The sequence below is a fragment of the Malaya genurostris genome, chromosome 3 (assembly GCF_030247185.1).
Source record: "Malaya genurostris strain Urasoe2022 chromosome 3, Malgen_1.1, whole genome shotgun sequence".
NCBI classification, from domain to species: domain Eukaryota; kingdom Metazoa; phylum Arthropoda; class Insecta; order Diptera; family Culicidae; genus Malaya; species Malaya genurostris.
The window spans coordinates 201255542-201271548 of NC_080572.1; the positions used below are offsets into that span (position 1 = coordinate 201255542).

A 16007-nucleotide genomic window follows, 5' to 3' on the forward strand; every position below is an offset into this window, starting at 1 on the left:
ATTGAGATTTTAGTCACTCATTACCCTGTAATCTCGAAACTGCAAATCGTATCGAATTTCAATCTTAACGTGTGACAATCGATTGAACATTCCATGAGATGTTAAAGTAAGTTCCACTTTAGAGTTTTTCGTCATTATTTATGGTACTTCCAGAGCCGGTATTCAGGAACTAGCATAACCCGAAATGATTCGTATGGCCATAAATTAATACGCCAAACAATTTATTTCTTCTATATCTGTATGAATTTTTAAAACTCATTATCCTGTAATTCCAGAATTGGATAAAATTTACCAATTTTTTATGGGACCATAAGTCCTTAAATTTGAATTTTTGTTTTTGAAGTTCGATTTGGCCTTTTTAAGAAAATGATTGAGCTTTGAGAAACGATTCGATACTGGAACCGGAATTCTAAAATCGGTGTAGCCTAAATCAGTTAAATTCACCTGAGGAGTGTGTAGACATCTTTGAGAAATTGTAGTGCGAATTAAAATTTGGGGGTTCCAAATCCAGAAACGAATACCGCTTAAACTGAAATAAATTTATTTGGTTATCGACTATCCAAATCTGTGAATCCGACAAACCTGATTAATTTATGTGAAATGGACATTTTTATACTAATCACCCTGTATCTCCCAAACCAGAAGTCGGATCTGACTAAAAAGTAAGATGTTTTATAGTATTTTAAGACCTCTCATTTGAATCATAGATGATTCTTAGATTTCATTTAAATCTTATATCGGTTCAGCCATATACGAGAAAAATGAATTGCATTATTTTAATTTCGTGTCACATATCATCCTGTGGTTCCGCGATCAGAAGTCGGATCCAAACGTGATTCAGGAACCTTGTTTGGGAGTATACTACTTTTCATATTAATCAAAGTTTGTAGAAAACGGTTTAGCCATCTCCGAGAAAATTGAGTGAAATTATTTGTCACACACGCATTTGCTGATCTCGACGAACTGATTCGAATGGTATATGGGTGTTATGATCTTCCAACATTTATCGCTTTAAATAGTTTAAATAAATATAATTCTGGAATTTCTTTCAACTTGAAAATGCTACCATCATCTGGTTTACATATGCCATATTCGAACGATTATGTTGTCAAAAACGAACCGTGCTAAAATCGATCCGAGACAAATTGTCATGAAAAAGTATGCTGTATACAGTCTTTTTGGTACTTAGAAACAATTGTATGTAACAGTATAAAAAATCATGTTTCACGTTGCTCTCAAGCATTGCTTTGTCATACAGCGCCTCCCACTGCTAGAATAGGGGGAAAAGTCGTTTATACGAAAATGTCGATATCTCCGTTGAAAATGGACGGATTTTAACAATCTATGGCTTGTTGGATAGGTGCGGAATCTAAGTCTGAAAAAATATTCAGTTTTCAGGATCACGTGTGACAGATACTGTCGGAAAACTAAAAATTTTGACATAAAACTTCGAATAACTCAAAAAGTAAACATTCGATCTTAAAACCATTCAATAGCGTTCTGGGTGACGGGGAGACCTTTCATTTGCGACTAGTTTGATCAAAATCGGTCCAGCCATCTCTGAGATCTCGACCTCTTAGTTGACAACACACATACAGACACACACACACACACACACACACACACACACACACACACACACACACACACACACACACACACACACACACACACACACACACACACACGGACATTTGCTCAGTTCGTCGAGCTGAATCGATTGGTATATGACATTCGGCCTCGGAAAATTTTTCTAAAGTTTGAGCGAATTCTATACCTATTTTTTATATATATAAAAAAAAGTAAAAAGGTAAAAACATAGTACAAGGGGAAGAAAAAGTTTTTACTCCGAGGTGGTAATGTTGATTTTCTTTGATATCACTATTCTGTTTAAAAGTCGAAAGTTTCGGGTATCATTTCATGCAAAGAGTTGAGTGATAAACGTGGAAACCGCTTGGTAATTAAAATTAACCGAGAAATGTCATCGGACTTCGGAGTTTATTGGTGTAAATAAATATAATTCAATGTTTATACTGCTTGATTAATATTTAGTCACATCGTAATCAAGTAGTGACAGGAGAAATAAAAATAATAATATCAATCGCATCGGTAATGAATGAGCGTACTGGTGAGTGTAATATCAAGAGAATTCAAGTTATGACAGATAGGCTCTCAGACACTCAATATATGGTGATTGTTAGAGCCTGGTTGGCAGCAATCCAATGACATAAGCTTTACAATCTTCATCGTGCAAAGTTGCTAGTTGATATTGACATATAGCAGCTCTGTTCTTCTTACTTACAATAAATATTGAGATTTGATACAATTAACATTATTCGACTACATTTAAAATTCCCGATTAAATTACCAATACGACATACGTAAATATGCAATCTGTCATTAGAATATAAGCTTTATATTTATTTCTAAAAGAATCACGTCGTTTTTGGTTTCGTAACAGCTTTTCGGCCCAAACGAAGTTATCATCTAGTATTCCGAGTATTACGGAAAATTCGAGTATTTGAGTACTACGGAACATTCATTGTGCGCATAATTGTGTACCACTGCGCACAATTACCTCACCTTGTATACTATTATGAACAAAACACGATTATTTTGTGGCTTTCATGCTCGTAAGCAACATAATTGTAGTAATCGTTCATTTGAGGATATTGAAAAACAAGGTTTTATGTTTCCGTTAGACGTGTTTATGATCTTGATAAAAGTAATATTTAATTTGTAACGCTTCAAAAAGCTTAGGTGCTAATCGTTACCTCTCCCCTAATCATTTGTAATCACAGCATGTATGTAAATGTTATTGACTGCTTCAATTGGAAATATTACTACACAACCGGAATCTCATATGCATCGTGAAAAATTATTCCATTGAAATTTTCCACACTACCGTGAAGTGGCTATGATTTTATTCAACCGCAGCACCGTGATCAACCAAACCAAACACCGGTAACAGACATTCGTGTCTGCACCGGCATTTTGGTTTCCTTAACACGAATGGAAACACGTGCTCATACAAGCTTGGTGCCGATGAATTCGGTTGTGTTTTGCAAGTGGTGTAAGTTATCATTTTCTTTTCATTCTCCCGTACACGCTATACGAAATTGAACAAAGCACGCTGTGTGTCTCGTGCGCAAAGACGGTGGTGATTTCCTGTTCCGTATCAGCATGTACCGGTTTTGCATCGACATTTTGTATGACGGTTTGAAAGTTTTGACACTCATCGCCCTCTAATTACGGAAACGAAAGTCGAATCTGGATTAAATTGCACATTAGCTTTTGAAACAATCAGGAGCTTTCATTTGAATAGAGATATGAGAAAATCCCTTAAATCATTGCTGAGAAATCGAAGTGAGATAAGATTTGGAATTTTTTTTCAATATTATCGATGCTTTCGGAACCGGGAGCCGGAGACTAGTAGTCCCAAAATAAGTTTATATATTCACCAACTAGCGAAAACTTTTTGAAGAATTTCAAGACCTTTCATTTGCATCTTAGTTTATGAGAATCCGTTAAGAAGTTTGGGGGAAAATTGAGTCCGTATTTCGTAAAAATTTGCACATATTACCCACGCCCAAAGACATCTTATTAACAAGATATCCAAGCTCTACCATTTCCCGAACAGACAACATCCTTTTTTGCGAGTATGACGTCCTCAGGCGAGTTCACATCGAATCTCGTGCATAGAAGTAGGGGAGAAAAATGTCAAATTAGTGCTCGGAAAAATAGCAGCACTGCGCCTCCATACAATTGACATAATATGTTGAATGTAATGCCGTGCGATGGCGTTACTGAACTGAAGATCGATTTCGCTCCAAGCTGACAGGGCTGCTTGGACCCGGATGTCGGATAAAGATGAAATACAATAGCAAGCTATATGACCATAAGTCTTTCCGTTTAAATCTAATGTCTACGCTGTTTTGCCCTGAAAGTCAATCAATGACACGGTTTTGTAAAATTTGCTTTGCACGCTTGATGTTCGGAAAATAAAAACGGGTGCAAAATAGTTAGCCGCGATTCGCCCCGAAAGTGCATTTTTTCGTGCGGTGCAAATCAAAGAAACACAGTGCCCCTGTTTTGATTGCTTTCGGGCACAAATTGAGCAAAAATTAAAAAGCAATCCCAAACACAGCTATTAAACAAATAAGTATATCTGCAATGTTTCTTACATTATCCTCATTTTATTTCATAAATCAAATTTATATACTTATTGTTTCCATGTAAAAAACACAGATCCATATTTCACCCCAACTATATCACGAAAGAAGTTTTTCCAAGCACAATCGAAAATAAATCTATCTTAAGCTTGTTATAGATCGTCAATTCTGAGAATGAAACATAAAAGCAACGTCGTTGAAATGAACGCTAAACTACTTCAATTATTCATAATTAAAATCAAATCTTATGTTGTCTAACTTCAACAATGCTTCTGATTCCACTCCGGTGACATGGTAAGTCTTTCTGGATCATAAACGTGAAAAGAAATGTAACCAATCGATGTAAGGTAACAGAACTTATATTCATTTCAAATCCTTCATCATATCCAAAAAAATGGGAAGATTTGCAAGATTTAACCCCGAATCAGACACAATTAATAGAATGTGGTAAGAAGGGAATGTAAATAGAGTGGAAATATCTGCCGTACCCCTATCAACATTTGAAGGCCTTCCTGTCGGACGACTTCCCTTTCGCACGGTGAAGGTCATTTTCTTCCATCATGATTCAGTATCAGAGGCACCAACTTTGGGGAGCAAGGCACTTAATGTCACATTGCAATTTTATAGTTTAGGTATAATTTTGAACCCCCCCTGTTCATAGGGGATGACATTCTTATTGAATTACAATTACTTCGACGAGATTTTTAGAATCTTATCCGAAAGAGATAAGTTTTTTTTTATTTTTATTCTCCGTAATAGTTTAAAATTTAAGACAAAGTCGAAAAGAGAGCTTCTGATTAGGGATTTGTTTACGAAAGGAAATAAAAATCAATTGCACCGACATTCTGATCTTAGATAAAATTTATTTTACAACCAATGTTAGTTATTCCTTTTGATACTGTAAAAAAGAAAGGTTGCCCCTCCGATCGTTTCACTAAGTTGGCGCTTCTGATCGGTGTGCCTAATTTGCATCTTCAATGGTAAAATTCTCCTTACGCACGCATTAATAATCGTAATTTATTCGAGCGATTTCCTTTCACTAGGTAAATTTGTAGGAGGGTCTGAGATGCCAGCAGTCGCTTGACCTTCACCTTTCTGCCGCTGTTTTGGGGGACAATCATTTTTGTTGCTTCATGTTTGGTGGGATTCGTTTTCAATCATAGAAAAGCTCTCTAGGTTCCCGTCGTTGCTTTTCAATGGCAAGCTTTACCCAATCGGATTCGATGAGAAAATTGTAATGTCATTGTAATGAAAAGAATAAAACATGCAAATTGAAAACATTTTTGCTTCCCAAGGTAAAGAGGATTTTCAAGCACTGATATTAAAAAAAAATCTTTTGTTTATGTAGTTTTACCCGGGTAGGCGTAAACAGCCAACAAAGATCAAAATTTGTAATTTTTTCGAGAAAAATAATGAGAAATAAGTCGGTGAAGAGGTATTTTTAAGGACGCTTCTTAAATATCATGATTTGCGGTGTCCACTGTATCCCAGAGCAGAACAATCAGAAGTCACAAATTAAAGCAGCATAGTTAGAGTAGAAGTTTCTCTAGGCCCCAACATTTCTGTTTGATTTTTTGAATTTTAAATTTTTTGAATTTTTGGTGGTTGCTCAAAGTGAAAACTACGATTTTTCACGAAAAAGATCCGCCATTTTGTAACTGTTAAACCTTTCCAAAGTAACAAACAACAAAAAAGAAAACATTGGGGTCTGTTTTTTTTATATGTAGAAAGTGTATGCAAAATTTGAACGAAATTGGTGCAGTAGTTTTTGAATGACGATGGACGCGGATTTTCAAAACCTGCTTTCGAGAAAAAACGCGTTTAATGTGTTTTGTCTATCAATGGAAACAATTTATTATTCAAGGAAGCCCGTAGGGTCAGCATTTTCAAAAAATCTTATGTTTTCTTTGATAATTTGTTATGATGAAACATTTCAAGAATGTTTTGTTAAGTTTTTAAGTCAATCGAAGCTGAAATCTTGGACCTGAGCGCCGAGCTCTTACTTCTTCGCAGTATGAGATAAGCAAAGATAAAGGCCTGTAACTTGCTGAGTTTTGTTCCAATAGGCTTGAAAATTTCACATAATATGTTGAAATGTTTTATACAAAGAAAATACAAAGAAAAAAAGAAATGATTTTTCAAAAGTGATTGACGCTACCCGCCCCTTAATACATTTCCGAAGCCGTTTTGATGGTCTCAACATCTTCAAAAAAGCATTCTTTGAACTTCAACTTTGGAATCAAGGAGAAGTCACATGGCGCCAAATCAGGTAAATACGGTGGGTGGTCCAACACACAGACTTGATTTCGGGCCAAAAACTTACGAACAACAAAGATTGATTTGTGACTCAGCGAATTGTCGTGCAATAAGCATCATTTCTCTGGATGGCGATATTCGGGTCGCGTACGACGGATTCTGGCCGTCGAATGCTTTAAAACATCGATATGAAATGCGCCAGTTACCGTTTGACCAGTTGGAATGAACTCTTTGTGGCTGATGCCTTTGCTATCGAAAAAAATTTATGCTAGGCAATTCCACAGTAAATTCAATTTGTTATAAATGAACGAACTTAAGATAAAGTTAATAATTGTAGCGCTTCAAATTCACAAACTTTTTAGTTGAAATAAATTACCTTAAATTTAGTTATTTTAACTAATGCTTTTGTTTGTTAGAATCCTATATTTTTTGTTTGATTTTACGAATAAAATCATTTCTTTCAAACTAATTTACAAGGTAATTTTTGATACTTCTTTTATTTCGATTTATATGCGTTTTAAAATTCTTGAAAAACAATTATTGTTATTTTTAAATTTTTCAAGAGATTTAGCAATTTTGTCGCTGAACGATGGAATTATTCACATACCATAATCAAGCACTGTTTTTTTTTATTTTTATAGCATTCAACAATTCGGTGCTCCATCAGTTAAGATAGAGATCCTTCATCAAATATTTTTGTGTAAAGAAAATGTGTTATGTGATGTTATGCAATTTTCGAAAAATACTCTTAATTAGCAACACATACACTTGAATTGTTGAAAACCCCCTAGGAAATTGTAGAATCAGATGAAATTTTACTTATGAAACGCGTACGAACTTTATCCGCGGGATTATTCGTACGGAAAAAATGGCTCTGGTTTATAATAAATAATACTATTACGGTCATTTGAACAGTAAACTTAGTGGTATCATTATACAAATAAGTCACTAGTTTTACTCGTTGTTTTTTGTGTGTTTTGTATTGCCATCATTCTACTACTTGTCATCCAATTTTTTTACCTGATAAAATAAATCTAAATAAAATGTCATTCGTCAAATTTTGAAATGAATCATAGTTGTGTGCTAATTTCTACCGCGAATTGCATTATTTTTAGTTAAAATTATAAAAAACCTCTTCTTAATCCAACTGGTGGTATGATAATGCCTTCCTCTTGTCATTCAAACAGTCTAGTTTAGTACAGGATCCGGCACTCGAAGTGTAACCAACTTCAGACCGCTCGCGCAGCTGACGCACGGGCATCAGCTCTCTAGAAATTTGCTAAATGACAGTTCGGAGTTGTATTCTTTACAAGCGCAAGAAAGCATTTTGCCAAAAGTGAACGCGAAAAAAAATCTTGACTTGAGAGAGCGAAGGAGTTGCTTCGTTTGGCCGAAAGCAGTCAATTTCCGAACATTGTATTTTCTGACGAGAAAATTTTTCCAATTGAGCATTTCGTAAACTCTCAAAACGATAGGGTTTACTTGACCGACCGTTAATACGAGAATTTGAGTCATCGATTGGACACCAGGAGGCAGCACCCGCAACAGATAATGGTTTGGGCCGCTGTAACTGCAGATGAGCGCTCTCCAATCGTTTTCATCGAGCCTGGCGTCAAGGTAAATGCCACATATTATCGGGAAAGTATTCTGGAGGTTGCTTCGAAGCCGTGGGCAGACAAACATTTCGGTGGTAGACCATGGACGTTTCAGCAGGACTCGGCACCGTCTCACAAAGCTCGAGTGAACCAAGAATGGCTGAAAAACAACGTTCCGAACTTCATCACGTCCACACAATGGCTCTCGAATTCACCAGATGCGAATCCAATGGATTATTCTCTTTGGGCCATTTTGGAGAGCAAAGTCCGAACTAAAAGATACACCAGTCTCGAGGCGCTGAAAAAAGTTATTGTCCGCGAGTGGGCCTAAATACCTGCAAGTCACATTCGGCAGCTTGCGATTCGTTTTTTGATCGTCTCAAGGCCATTGTCAAGGCAAAAGGTGGTCATATCGAGCAAAAGTGAATTGATTCTGAATTTTGTATTATTTTTACACATTTTGTACTTTGAATTAAGTAAAAGTAATTTTCCAAACTGAATTTATGGCCTTTTTAATTGGTTACACTTCGAGTGCCGGACCCTGTAATTCTCAAAGTGGTCCCTACAGCCCACCAGTGAGCAATAGCTCATTTTTAGTGGGCAGTAAATTTAAAATTGTCAACAGATGGGCAATGAGTTGCAAATAGGGGACTTTGCTACTTAAAAAATCTTTCTGAAATAGGCTCTGAGAAAATGTATGTATGACAAGTTATATCAGATAAATTTTCTGAGTACACCTCTGAGTTATAGGGTCTAACGCAGGGGTTCCCAAACTATTTTGTGTCATAGACCCCTTTACTAAAATTAACTTAGGCCTCAGACCCCCATCAACAAATTCCTTTGAAAATTCAATTTCTTGCTTTTCTAATAATGATGTAAAATACTTACCATTTTTTGATTATGGTCAAATAAACACAACTTTTTTAGCGTAAATATTTTAAATAACAAGTTGTTGTATCAAACAATAGGGGGTCGATTTCTAGACCTCGTCGACCCCCATAGTCAGTTTTCGTTTACGTCGACCCCCGCAAAAAGGATATCGACCCCAAGGGGTCTATATCGACCACTTTGGGAACCCCTGGTCTAACGGATGAAAAAAAAACATAATTTTTGCGATTTTTTAGAGCTATTTTAGAAGAAAAAAATATATTCAAATGTTTTGCATAATACAAAGCATTATTCGAACAACATTTTGTAATTTTTTCGTGGAAAAATATTGAGAAATAAGTCAATGAAGAAGCATTTTCGAGGTTTAGAGATCAGGATTTGCGATGTCCACTGTATCTGTAGTGCAAAATAATCAGAAGTCAAAAAATCCTAGTAACATAGTTGTAGTGGACGTTTATCTAGACCCCTACGTTTTTATTTGATTTCTTTTTAATTTTCTGTAGTTGTTTAAAGTCAAAACTGCAACTTTGTAGCTTGGAGTTTGATATTCAGAAAGTGTGTGCAAAAATTGAAAATAGTAGTTTTCGAATGACAATGGACACGGATTTTTGAAAGGCGCTTTCGAGAAAAACACATTTAAAAGTTATTGTCTGGAAAATCGAAGGAAACAATTCATTTTTCAAGACGGCGCTTAGGGTCTTAAATTTTCGATTGAATGATTTTCCAAAAGTGTAAGATCCTACCCGCCCTTAAGAAATGCGAATATTCGGGTCTTTCGTTTGACTCCTTCTATAATATTTTGTACAGCCTCCTCTTCATAGAATGCCCGTTTGCCTCGAGCTGCATGACAATTTCCCAATTTTATTTCTTTTTGAATGAAATGGTGTCTTCTGAAGGTTCCTCTCTTCTAGTAACCGTAGTATATTGCTGCTCAGGAAGCTGTTGAAAACGTGCAAGTCTTGATGATGATTTCATCATCCGGTACCCTGTAATCACACTTTATCAGCTTTTAGCGCTTACGACCTTGTGAGTCGAGAGTCCTGTTGGGTTTCTTTTCGACGTTTTTGCGACAATTCGGCTTTCGATTCCCTCCTAATCCGGACTTACTGGCTCTAGAAAAACGATCTCCACATACTTTGATTACATTGGTAACAGTTAATTTGCGAGCGAATAGTATGAATTTTCGCGATGCACAAGCATGCCATTTTCACAATCGAGAAGCAATTATCAAAATCAAACATTAGCGATGAGGCTTGTTGAGGTCGAATGCTATTTAGCGTACTCAAAAAATTGGTACTCTAATTCCAACGAATTAATTAAAACGTAAACTATTGAGCTTTGGTTGATATTTTTTGAAGTTTTAACACAATTAGAGATGCCAAAAGTTTACATATTCTCAGTATATCGCCCAGCAACAGGGTAAAGATGGTGGTGTGTACATAGGAATACTGCACTCATTGAAAATTGGCTCCGGAGAAGCTCATTTCGAGATTTGATGATATTAAAAATTTTGATATCTCTGTTCGGACCCGTTCACAAAATCGAAAATCCAGATTCACAACTACGAGACAAATTGTTTAAAAGTGGAAAATTAATGTCTATGTTTAGTTTTCTGAAATTTTGAATTCAGCCGTTTCCCTAGTTCTATTATGGACTATGAAACATTGTTGAAATAAATGGTATAGCTATTTATTATATTCGTATCCTGTCGAAGAAAAATTCAATGTAATTTTGGTTACCAAACTGAGATATCGCCTAATTATTACTGAGTGGAAGGACAACCATTGAACCAAATACTATCAAAAGTAATAAACACAATCATGCTCATCTTTATCACCAACACATAAATTTAGTCTTAATTTTCCTTTTGGAAGATTGTGAGTCACAAATAAACTGTTTAATCCATCTCAAGTATTTTTGTTTTTGTGTTTCACACAAGAAGTAAAACCAAAACCAGAAATGGCTCAAAAAGTTACTTTTGGGTGAGTACCTTAGCAAAATTCACCGTGTTATCCACATATGCCACAAGGAAACATACCTAATGCAGAAACATACCCAACAAAAAGACAGACTAAAAATATGACTAATAAAATGGAAAAAACGATATCCAAAAGCTGGCGTCAAAAGTTCTCCAATCCGGGAAAATCGTTCTGCCAACTGTTCTACTGTGGATGTGAGGAAACACAACTAAGAAGACTACTATATCGATTTTGATTGGTTCTTTTCAGCAAGCATCAACTTTGGAAATCCGCGTAACTTCGGAAAACCGCGTGAAGAAATTTTTTCTGATGCCAAATGTCTTAGAAATGCATGAAACGTCGAGATCTGGTGTAATCTGAACATTTTTTTTTTGAAAAAAATCGAAAATTTTCTAAGTGTCAAAGAGTTGACTTAAAAAAATTTCTAAGCCTTTCTAAGACAAAACAAGAAAACGTGCTTAATCCACCTAGCAGTGAGATGATACCTTTTTTATCATCCGCATGTGTTTTTCTTCGGTGTTTTAGGTCTCTTGACATTATTTTAATGACCGTCGTTTCAAGAGGCAACTTAAAGTTCCCTATTGTTTGTAAACAACTTACCGCCATTGTTGTGTGTTTGTTCGCTCTGGTAGTTTTTCTGATTATTTCGGAGTTTTTTGAGCGTTTTTCCCACTGCGTTATTGACGATTTCGACGAGATCCGGATTGTGTTTCGTGTCGTGTCGAGGCGAAGGACTTCGAAGTGTTTTTTCGATCCGTTTGGTCGCTGTTTGTGATTTGTTTGGAACGATAGTGCCGGCTACCGAAGATTTCGTTTTATATAGAAATCCAACTACTCACTCTATTTTTCCCGTTCGAGGCGCCATCTGAACCTCAGTGTCAGCATTGTGAGTTTTGTGCACGATGGCTAGTGCTTGTGATCGGTGTGCTAAAACCGTTAAATCAGATGATGATTTCATAGGGTGTTCGGGTTTTTGCAATCATGTAGTCCACATGAAGTGCGCAAAACTAAACAAGCCGTTTTTGAAAGTAATTGACGAGAACCCCAATTTGCTCTGGATTTGTGACGAATGTTGTAAATTGATAAAACTTGCTCGTTTTCGCGAGACAGTTTCCTCCATTGGGTGTGCTGTCTCAGCTATTGCTGAAAAAACTGAGTCAATATCAGTCGGTGTTGAACAGTCGTTCGCACCGCACGCGTATAGCTCTTGGCTCCTGGAATTTTTTTCTGGCTACCTAGAGTTTCATTGATTCAAGGCTTCAGTCTTTTTCAAGGCTACCCGAATCACTAACTAAGTGACTAAGTGATACAAAGAGTGATATTAGAGTGACTAAGAAATTAATCAGCCTTTTTTAAGGCTAGCTAGGAGTCTAATCGAAGACTAATTTAGCCTAGTTAATTTAATTTAAAATTTCATTAATTTCAAAAATGCCTGCGTCCAACCGGAAAGGCAACAAGCCTAAGGCTAAAAATAATTCAATACGGAATAAATCACAATCCGTTATTCAACATTTTTCTAATAACATTCACGATCTTATAGAATCTGAATGTAAAAATAAAAGACAACGGACGGATTTCCCTTCCGTTGATCCTATGCCGTCTAACAATATTTACGAGATTCTTACTGAATCCGATTGTAGCGACATAGAAGAAAATTCTTCAAAAATTCCCAAAATGGACGCTTGTCGTTCTGGGAAGAAACAACAATCTATGCCACCAGTGACGGTGATGATTTCCGACTTCAATTGCTAAAAGAATTGCTTGGTTTTGCCCCTTCCCAAGTAATACTTATGAAAAAAAGAGCGAATGGTACTTCTAAACCACGCTCTGGAATTTCCCATGAACTTTACCTAATACACTTCAATCGAAGTGATGTAAACAATTTGAAAACTTTAGAAAAAGTACGTTTCATTTCCCACATTAAAATTCATTGGGAACATTATAAACGGCATAATCGTATTGCTAACTTAACGCAATGTCGTCGTTGCCAAGGCTTCGGTCATGGAACCAAAAATTGTCATATGGATATACGGTGTTTGAATTGTGGTAAATCGCATTCGAAAGACGTTTGTCCAATGAATGAAACCACTGATAAATTTTCATGTTCAAATTGCAATGGAAATTATAAATCCAATTATTTGAAATGTCCTGTCAGGGAAAAAATTTTAAACGCTCGTTCGCTTAGACAACAAGTCAAATCAACGACCTTAAATTTACAGAATATACCTGAAAATTCTTCTAAGGCACCTGCCAATTCGTCTTCTAACGAAAACAATTTATTGACAGGTAGATCGACCTCGTCATCATCTTCTTCTAATGTCAGTTATGCTGGTATATTAGGTAGAAATCTATCTCCTATTTCTTCTAATGTAAATAATCAAAACACAGGAGTGCCTTGCAGTTCTTCTTCTAACGAAAACAATTTATTAATAGGTAGACCGGCCAAATCATCTTCTTCTAATGGCAGTCTACCTACAAATATTCCTTCAATGCCATTCGCTTCTTTAAATGAAGTCGATTTAGGCGATATAACTGAAAATAAAATGATCTACCTACAAGATCAACTTTTTCAAATGATCATCCAAATGAATTCGACTTCATCACTTTTTGAAGCATTTCAAATCGGATGGAAATTTGCAAATAATATTATAATGAATTTAAAATTTAACAGTGATGTTAAATAATTATTTGAATATTTTAAATTGGAATGCTCGATCTTTGAAATCGAGTGAAGATGAATTTTATAATTTTCTCAAAGTTCACAAAATTCATATTGCCATTGTGACAGAAACTTTTCTTAAACCAAATGTAAAATTGAAAAGTAATCCACATTATGTGGTTCATCGATTTGACAGGTTTACTGGAATTGGTGGTGGAGTTGCCATTTTTGTCCAACGGCAAATTAAACATCGAATTTTACCTTCTTTCAATACTAAAGTTATTGAAAGCTTGGGAATCGAAGTTGAAACCATTCATGGAATTTATTTCATCGCTGGAGCATATTTGCCATTCCAATGCACCGGCGAACAATTAAATTTCTTTAAAGGCGATTTGCAAAAACTTACAAGATATCGATCGAAATTTTTCGTAATAGGGGACTTAAATGCTAAGCATGTCCAGTGGAATTGTAGGCAAAATAACAGTAATGGTAAAATACTTCATAATCAACTCTCAGCTGGTTACTTTACAGTTCTTCATCCCAGTAATCCTACTTGTTTCTCTTCCGTGAAAAACCCGTCTACAATTGATCTGGTACTAACAGATCAAAGTCACATTTGTAGTGAACCGATTACTCATGCTGATTTTGACTCAGATCATCTTCCTGTAACATTCAGACTTTCCAACGAAGCTATAATTAATCCAATTAGTTCTATTTTCAACTATCATAGAGCTAATTGGTTGGATTACAGATCTCACATTGAAAATCATGTGGATCATGAAACTATTTTAGAAAATTCTGCGGACATCGACACAGCAATTGATAATTTGAATCATTATATTATCGAAGCTAGAAATCTTTCAGTTCCCAAAGCTCAAACTAAATTAAATTCTCCTATCATCGATGACAATCTTCAACTGCTCATTCGGTTGAAGAATGTTCGTCGACGACAATATCAACGTTCTCGTGATCCTGCTATGAAAAACATAGTTAAGGATTTACAAAAAGAAATTAAACATAGATTTACTCTTTTGCGAAATGAAAATTTCGCTAAAGAAGTTGAACAAATTAAACCATATTCTAAACCTTTCTGGAAACTTTCTAAGGTTCTTAAGAAACCTCAGAAACCAATTCCTGCTCTCAAGGAAGGAAATCAAATACTTCTTACAAATGGTGAAAAAGCTCAAAAACTTGCTCAGCAGTTCGAGAGTGTTCACAATTTTAATTTAAACGTTGTGAGTCCTATTGAAAATGAAGTCTCACTGAAGTATGATCATATTTCAACCCAAGTGTTATCACACGATGACATTATTGAGACGAATTTTGATGAAATTAAATCAATTATTAGGAAACTCAAAAACATGAAGGCTCCTGGTAATGATGGAATTTTTAATATTCTTATTAAAAATCTTCCCGATGTTGCCTTGAGACTCCTGGTTAAAATTTTCAACAAGTGTTTTTCATTAGCTTACTTCCCAAAAAGATGAAAAAACGCTAAAGTAATTCCTATCCTAAAACCTGATAAAAACCCAGCAGAAACATCAAGTTATCGTCCAATTAGCTTACTTTCTTCTATCAGTAAACTTTTTGAAAAAATTATCTTGTTAAGAATGATGACTCATATAAATGAGAATTCAATTTTTTTACCAGAGCAGTTTGGATTTCGTCATGAACATTCAACTACTCATCAACTTGTCAGAGTAACGAACATGATAAAAGCAAATAAATCTTCTGGGTTATCCACTGGAGTTGCTCTTCTAGACATAGAAAAAGCATTCGACAGTGTTTGGCACAAAGGTTTAATAGCAAAAATGTCTGATTTCCAGTTTCCTATTTATTTGATCAAAATGATTCAAAATTATTTAACTGATCGTACTCTTCAGGTTAGCTATCAGAATTGTAAATCTGAATTGCTACCCGTACGAGCCGGTGTTCCGCAGGGTTCGAGTGTAGCTCCAATCTTGTATAATATTTTCACTTCTGATCTTCCAAATCTACCCGTTGGTTGTCAGAAATCGCTATTCTGTGACGACACAAGTCTGTTAGCCACAGGTAGAAATCTAAGAGTGATCTGCAGTCGCCTACAAAGAAGTTTAAATATTTTCAGTGATTATCTGTCAAAATGGAAAATTAAACCAAATGCAGCAAAAACGCAATTAATTATCTTTCCTCACAAGCCAAGAGCTTCTTTTCTAAAACCAAACAATAATCACATTCTCAAATTGAATGGCTTGGAATTGACATGGTCTGATCAAGCTAAATACTTAGGTTTAACGTATGACAAAAAACTCACTTTCAAGGATCACATTGAAGGAATCCAGGCAAAGTGTAATAAATATATTAAATGTTTATATCCTCTTATAAACAGAAATTCTAAGCTCTGTCTAAAAAACAAATTGTTAATTTATAAACAAATTTTCAGACCAGCCATGCTTTATGCGGTACCAATTTGGTCAAG

At 35.5% G+C, this 16007-nt stretch overlaps 1 protein-coding gene across 11 annotated transcripts in view; it reads right to left on the reverse strand.

Annotated features, from left to right (window-relative positions):
- Positions 1-16007, reverse strand: part of LOC131436179 (protein encore) — a 159287-nt gene that overhangs the window by 35048 nt on the left and 108232 nt on the right. Inside the window, exon 1 of one of the 11 annotated variants that reach the window (XM_058604735.1) lies at positions 11491-12061. The exons of the other annotated variants lie outside the window; for them this stretch is intronic. Coding sequence (XP_058460718.1) covers positions 11491-11496 — 6 coding nt within the window. The 5' untranslated portion in view covers positions 11497-12061. Of the gene's footprint in view, positions 1-11490; positions 12062-16007 lie in introns of those variants that run through there. 11 annotated transcript variants of the gene reach the window in all.